Source organism: Clupea harengus, chromosome 21, assembly GCF_900700415.2.
Source record: "Clupea harengus chromosome 21, Ch_v2.0.2, whole genome shotgun sequence".
Lineage (NCBI taxonomy): Eukaryota > Metazoa > Chordata > Actinopteri > Clupeiformes > Clupeidae > Clupea > Clupea harengus.
In genome coordinates, this window is record NC_045172.1 from 9,088,960 (window position 1) to 9,096,117 (window position 7,158).

A 7,158-nucleotide genomic window follows, 5' to 3' on the forward strand; every position below is an offset into this window, starting at 1 on the left:
ATACAGTGGACAGACAGTTTGTGCTAAATAGCGATGAGATTTCAAGACTCAGATAATGCACTGCCTTTTCCAGCATACTTACAATGATGTCAATGATGGTGTGAATAGTGGAGAGTTGACTGGAGGTGTCACGGTCCTTGTTAGCAGCAGTGAAGTTCTGACGGTAGTTTTTATCTGTGGCGATGATAGACAGTCTGGTATCCTTTGGAAATGAAAACAGAGAGAGAGAGAGAGAGAGAGAGAGAGAGAGAGAGAGATGACATTTATTGCTAAGTGTGAGTGCTTTAATCTTGTCTTCCATGTCTCTTGCAGATATAGCTGGACATTCCAAGACTGGCAAGTGATGGACAGTATTTCGTCATCATTTCAAAGTTGATCAGCACACATCTTGTAACAGGAAGTACACCTACTGAAAGACGGAAATAACCTCCCTCATGCAGCTAGGAAACATTAGATAGGACTTGACTTTGCACTCGTGTTTCTGCCTGAACTGCAGAACCAGTCTACACAGGAGAGGAGGATCACTCAGGGTCACAGTTAATGTTATGGTGCCCCTTAAGCTATTACACACTAAATGTAAGATGTTTTCCTTCAAATGTTTCTCATAAGGTGTCACTAGACTTTACCTATCCACATGCCGGTCAGGCATCCTTTCTGCACTTACCAGTTGATCTGGAGAGATGGCCACAGCAAAGACTTTGATGCCGTGCTGTCTGGCCTCATTGGCTGCATCCTGGATGCCTCCGCATGGCTCTTTGTAACCAGTCTCGGGGTGGCCGTCTGTCACCACTACGATGTACTTGTTCTCGTGGTAGTAGGAACCGCTGGGCAGGAACAAAAATCAGAGGATGCATTTAGTCAGTGCTCCGTGTGTGCCTGTAACTCTAAAAGCTGGTAGAACATTGTGCTAATGCTAACAAGGTGAGGGATTCCTAGGCACCCCGCACATGGATAACACGACTAACCAACTTGAACTGCAAGTCACTCTAGACTCAAATGCAAAATGAGCAAATGCAAATGTAAGCGTGGTGTCAAACATTGCATTCTCTGAGGACAGATGAATGTTGCCTATGTTAAGATAATGGCTGGAAAGTAACAGTAATAATGTCAGTGAATCAGATGATAATACCCCTCTCAAGTTCTGAATGAATGCCTTTTCATTTGTGTCAGAAAATGTAAGGTTTTACTTGAATTAAGGTGTAAGGTGTAAGGTTTCACTTGAATTTCCTTCTAACTTTAGTTTCAGTTAATGAGGCATTGTGCATGACCACATTTAAAACCTAATGAGTATGTGCATGCATATTGTGTGTGTACATATACAAATGTAAGTATACATGGTGGATCAGCATCCGGAGTGATACATACTCAATCATTATCTCAGCGATGCCCCTTTTGATGGCACAGTCCGTGTAGGTGCCCTTGCCGATGTACTTGATGTTCTTGACAGCTGTCTTCAAGCCTCTCCTCTCATCATCTTTTTGCATGTCCCTCAGCTCTCTGACCAGCTGGACTTCATCGCTGTAATGCAGAGCTCCTGCATTCCATGTCAAACTTCGGTCGCATGGCTGGTGTCTAGCAAAACAGGGATGACAGGCAGGTCCATAGACTTAATCACAAGTTAGTCCAAAAAGACTTCTTATTGAGTGTTATTGCAACAGGTGTCTAGCACCCAGGGAGAACAGGCATGTCCATAGACTCAATCATAAGTTGGAACGCAAAGACTAGTGTTTGAGTGTTTTTTACCACACTTCACAAGAAAAGTATTGGCAAATACAGTAATGCTGTGGCAATGCCTGAAATGCTGTGGTAAAGCTGGTAATGCTGTAATCACACATTCTAAGTCTCTAAAGGCTTATCACATACAAATGTGACATGTCGTGCTCTAAAACATGTGTTTTTACTTTGGTGATCCAGCATGTTTTTCTGGGGATACACAGAACATGTTTTTGAACACATATATTGACATAGTCTTGATCATTGTGGTCTGGTATAGAGTGGAATGACAGCTTCATTTCACTCTGTTGAATTCAGTGACCTTGTCTCAAAATGGCTGAATTCACGACACTGAATGTACACATTTTGGGTGTAGAATAGAGGCAGTTTTTAATTATATCTACATTTCCTTGAGCTCATCAATAAATGTGTTGGTCCAATCCTGGATCTGGCTGATGTAGTACTCTGGCGGTTTGGATCGGAGTGCCACACTCTCAGAGGTATCCAAGACGAAGAACAGATCCACTGGACAGTCTGAGTGGAGCAGAGAAAGATATAAAGGTTTATACAGATAATATACAGAGAGAGAGAGAGAGACAGAGAATCACAACAGATTCAACGAACATTATTCAAAACAAGACTGTAATGCGAACCTCATGACACCTAGGCGTCATTAAAAAGTTGATTGGCATAATTATCTTGTGCTGAGGCTTCCTGATTCTCAAATGTGATGCTGTACGCAAGACCCTGCAAATACTGCACCCACATGCCAGTCATTCAATCCATACCTATTGAGTTTCCATTCTTCTGAACACTGCTGGTAAAAGAGTGCAATCTGGGTGCAAAAATGTACAGTATTCCTGGCTCTTAAGAAGCTTTAGATTCCACATAGAAACCATTCTACATGAAGAACTATTGATGACAAACAGCCTGGAAACTACTGCACAGCTAGTCAGGCTAGACAGAGGAGTTCTTAAAGGGGCCTTTCCTACTGGGTTCCAACCATAACCTTTAAAGGCTCTTCCATGGGGTCAACCTGAAGAGGACTGTTTATAAAGAGTGCAATGCCACATCTGTGATAACAATCAGCTAGCCTCTGGTGTGCACCTTCTTCCAGTGTGGTATGTGTTGTTTAGCAACTGGGTAAGTATTTATGGCCAGGGAAACTGGGAGCCAGGCTCTCTTTTGCAAAAAGAAACATTTACAAAGATTAGGACTTTTCGTCATTATACTGTCTGAAAATAACTCAGCAATCAATATGTTGTAAACAGAGCATTCAAGAGACTCATAGATAGTGTGAGATACATTAAAAAAATAATGATATGATGCCATGTAAAGTAATGTGGTATCAGTATTGGTAAATGTAATTGCAGGGCAGCAAATTATGCCATTTTGAGGTGACCAGTTGTCCCGCTTTGCGTTGTACTGCTTAGCATTTTGACCCCTTGTCCTGCATCCCGCATATTGAGATACTGTCCTGAATTTGCATTTTCATTGGTTATCTGTTTTTTAATTATCAAAAATAAGAACACGTGGATACATTCTTTTACCCGCCCTGCACTTGAGCAACGTCAAAAGCAGCCACCTGGCTCATGCAAATGCAAATGGCTTTCATCCGTTGGCTGAAAAGAGAGCAGTGAGGGCGTTCATCAAGAGGCTCTGACAGCCGTCAGTCAAACAGTGTAGATGTGGGGCTGGGGAACCCCTCTGCTACGTCACAGCGACCAAACTTACACAAACTGTGCAGATGAGATAGAAGCTACCAGGTAACAACATAGCCACGAAGAAAAGAACATGTTTAGTGGGGAAAAAATGAATGGGTGAAAAAAAGAGAAAAATTGTTCTTTATTTAGATTTTTTTTCCTTCTGACCATGCTATTCATCCAATAGAGATTTAGATTTGATAAAAAAGATTTGCATTAAAACTGTTTTATATATATATATATATACAGTTTTAATGCAAATCTTTTTTTAATGCAAATCTTTTTATATATATGTTTGATATATTACATATTGTAGCTGGATTTGATTCTAATTCTAATTTGACTTGAGCAACATGATGCCTGCTGCTTTGCTTAAGAACAGTTGCCTTTGACGGGCCTGTGATGGCCGATGCATGTTGGATGTCTGTCAATAAAGATATGTTACATTGCAAGATTAATGTTCCTTTGGGATGACAAACAGCACTGAAATATATCTTTCATATAGCAAAAGCTGAAGCCTTTATCTTATATGGACTAACTGGTGTACTGTGGAATCAACTACAGGACAAAGTATTTACGAGCCAATTGGCAGAATACAAATGTTTCTTATTCAGTTAGACATCATATCACCCTCTCAGCATTGATAAAATGTCCCATATTGTCCCACACAAACGTACTGTTCGTTCCACATTTGGTCTGTTTACATCTGGTCATCCTATGCTTTCTGCTTATAACTTTATCATTATTTAGTCAATCTTCCGTAGCTCAACACAGAGACTGCATGGCCAAGTTAGACAGGCCTCTTAAACGTAAAACAAGATGTCAGGACTTGAACTCCATTCACACAGGCTACCAAGCACAAAAGCAGTCACTTCCTTCCGCAACAGCATCTTACATGCTGTGAAATAATTCCTGTCTTTAATTACATTTCTGAAAATAAACACACCTTATATAAATATCTGCTGTATCATTAAATCAAATCAGCATACTACATAACTAATTTAATTGGCGTATGATGAGTGATCTCTCAGTTTACAACAGCAGCCTAGCTTAGTAAAAGCATGTCAGGTAACCCTGGCCAAACAGAAGCCACCTTTTTCTTTGAAGCAATTTAGAGCGTAAGCCATTGTACCAAGCATATAATTCATATAACAACTTAAATAGGAATCGTTACTTCAGTGATGCACTCAGCTCAGCAAACTTTTCTTTCAACTTCAGTCGGGATAATAGACTATCATTTGAACGTAACTGCACAAGTAATTGAATCCACAAGTAAATACCAGTAACATTTAATATCGTAAGTGAGGCAAGCACAGTTATTACCTTGAAACGGATTTCTTTGCCTTTGAGTTTGCATCACTTCCCATAACGAGCACAGCCAGAAAGCCGTTAGAATAAGTCCCCTTCGAGCCATGGTCCTACAAAATGGTCGTTGCACGTTGACCGTGCAAACTACAGGTGAGACAGCACCGTTAGCCTACCTGAGTACTTTATAGGGAAAAGAGAAATTAACAGGATCGTAATCCAAAAATGCCCCGCTGGACCAGCGTAACGGGACAGAGGAGAGGGAGGAAGCGTCGGCTTGAAGCGCAGCCCCAGATGTGAACGCCTTAATGTGAAGGAGGAGGAGGAGTTGAGTTCGCCAAAGTGCTCTTCCTTCGAATTCTTATCCTAAAGACACACAGTCAAACACGTATTCATACTCTAACATGTGTTTTGTTCGGTTGGAAATGCTTATTTGACCTTAGCCAAATTTGGTCTACATCACTTAAATGTACTGAGAGTAGTCACTGGTTGTAGAATTTGTTTTGTCACCCCTCCATTTATCACCATACTTAAATCACTGTCAGCTTGCTAGAGTGTTATCAGTGACTTGGTTGCATGAGCACAAATGCAGAATGAGGATAACTCCATGTAAAAAGTATTCATCTGCAAACTGGAAAAGCACAAGGGGAGCTAGTGTGAAGGCAGCATTGCCAGGTGTATGAGGGGTGAAATTCCAGTATCAGAGAGAGATGGAGAATGCAGGCTAGTAAAACTGTCAAGGTGTATGATTTTTTTTTTCAGATTGAGGATGACCTAGTCTGTATTGGAGGTAAATGAGTTGGCGCGGGTTCCACTGCAGAGCGTCTTGTGTGTATGTGCAGGGGTGGGGGGGGGATGGGGTGGGGATTGTGTGGGGAGATTGTGAAAAAACACGTTTGGTGGAAACCGTCAACTCTGTTCACATGTTGGTGAATCTTTCATGGGGGTGCGTGTGTGTGTGTGCGTGTGTTGAGAGGAGGCGGGGGAACGGCCCTCTCCACACATCTGCATCTCCTCAACATCCAGACCCACAGGCTGACCTCGCTCTTTCCGAAAAAATAGACGAGAGGCCAAGAGAAAAAAAAACACCCCTGCACTGTCCTCCCCTCCACCCCCACCCCCAGCCTGATCCTCAGCCTGTCTCTGTGAAGAGGAACAGCGCCATCTATGTGTGCGTATCTGGCCTCCAGTCATTCTTTCTCTCTGCAAGTAAATCATTTTGAATGGTGTGGAGTTATGTAACGGTGGAGGTTTTGTGTTGCATGCTTTCAATGCTAAGCAAACATGAGGGACGAAGCAGCACTGACATCCCACAGCAAACTGCTGGCCTTCGCCTGTGCAGTAATACTCCCTCAGACAACTACGTTTTTGAGTGTACTGTTCAAAGCCAAAGTCTCCTAAAGACATAACGCACCAACAAGCCCCATAGAGTGACTTAGCATTCATATGTCCTACACTCCTCAAGGGAAATGAAATGATGTTTTCATCCAGTGAAATGACTATAAACTAGCAAGTGACTATAAATCAGCAAGTGTATTTCTTGTCATTTCAGCTGTCTTTCGTGTCAGGGAAGATTTATGCGGACACTGGGTCCCATTAGGACAACTGCCATTACCGCAGCTGGAACACTGGGATGTAGATACCCCGAATCCCCTCCCTTTTCATGATGGGGCGACACGCAGACACCCTGTGTTATCGGTTAAGTGGTGTGCCTGTGGCTAGCAGAAGACCAACCCCTCAACCAAGACATAACCCTCCATGATTGATGGATTGTCAGAGTGAGAGAATGAGTGGGCGTAATTAGTGATGGTGAATGACTGAGGCAAGTGTGAGTGTGAGAGCAAAAAAAGTGATGGTTGAGGACACAGAGCCCATTCTGAAAAGCTCTGTTTGTGTGTGTGTGTGTGTGTGTGTGTGTGTGTGTGTGTGTGTGTGTGTGTGTGTGTGTGTTTGTCTGGGGGAGATGAAGGGAAAAACCCTCTGGTGCATGAAAAATATTTTCCCTGAGAGGCAGAAACAGTCAGTGTTGACTTTCTGCTTCGGCTCTAATAAGCGGCGATGTGTGCCTTGGCAATGACAGATAAAGACAAAGGTGCTTTTTTTGGGATGGGGTGCAACTGGTTATGGTGTGTTTATAGTTACAGTTGAAGGGGGGGGGGGGGGTATTTTGATGCAAACAGATGTCTGTCAGAAAAGCAGGGGATATGGGCGTGAGGTTCTTCCCTCCCTAAAGCTAGGATTCAATTCTGTTTTAAAAAATCTATTACTGGAGAGACTTTTGGCCAGGGCACTGCAGGCTTTTTCCACTGATCTCATGCTGCAGTTTTTTCATCTGAAAAAAAGGAGGGGAAAAAAAGAATTTCATTTTGAGACACAGAGAGAGGAGGATGGAGGCGGGGGCGGTGGGTGAGGGAAAAGGAGAGAGGAGAGGGGAGAG

General features: G+C 42.6%; 1 protein-coding gene across 1 annotated transcript in view; it reads right to left on the bottom strand.

The window, feature by feature from the left end:
• The window catches only part of col6a1 (collagen, type VI, alpha 1), a 31,133-nt gene extending 26,082 nt beyond the window's left edge, over positions 1–5,051 (bottom strand). Inside the window, exons 1-5 of the mRNA XM_012823443.3 lie at positions 4,740–5,051; positions 2,118–2,247; positions 1,366–1,572; positions 665–824; positions 83–202 (exon numbers count right to left, since the gene is read on the bottom strand). Coding sequence (XP_012678897.2) covers positions 83–202; positions 665–824; positions 1,366–1,572; positions 2,118–2,247; positions 4,740–4,830 — 708 coding nt within the window. The 5' untranslated portion in view covers positions 4,831–5,051. The remainder of the gene's footprint in view (positions 1–82; positions 203–664; positions 825–1,365; positions 1,573–2,117; positions 2,248–4,739) is intronic.
• Between the last annotated feature and the right edge of the window lie 2,107 nt (positions 5,052–7,158).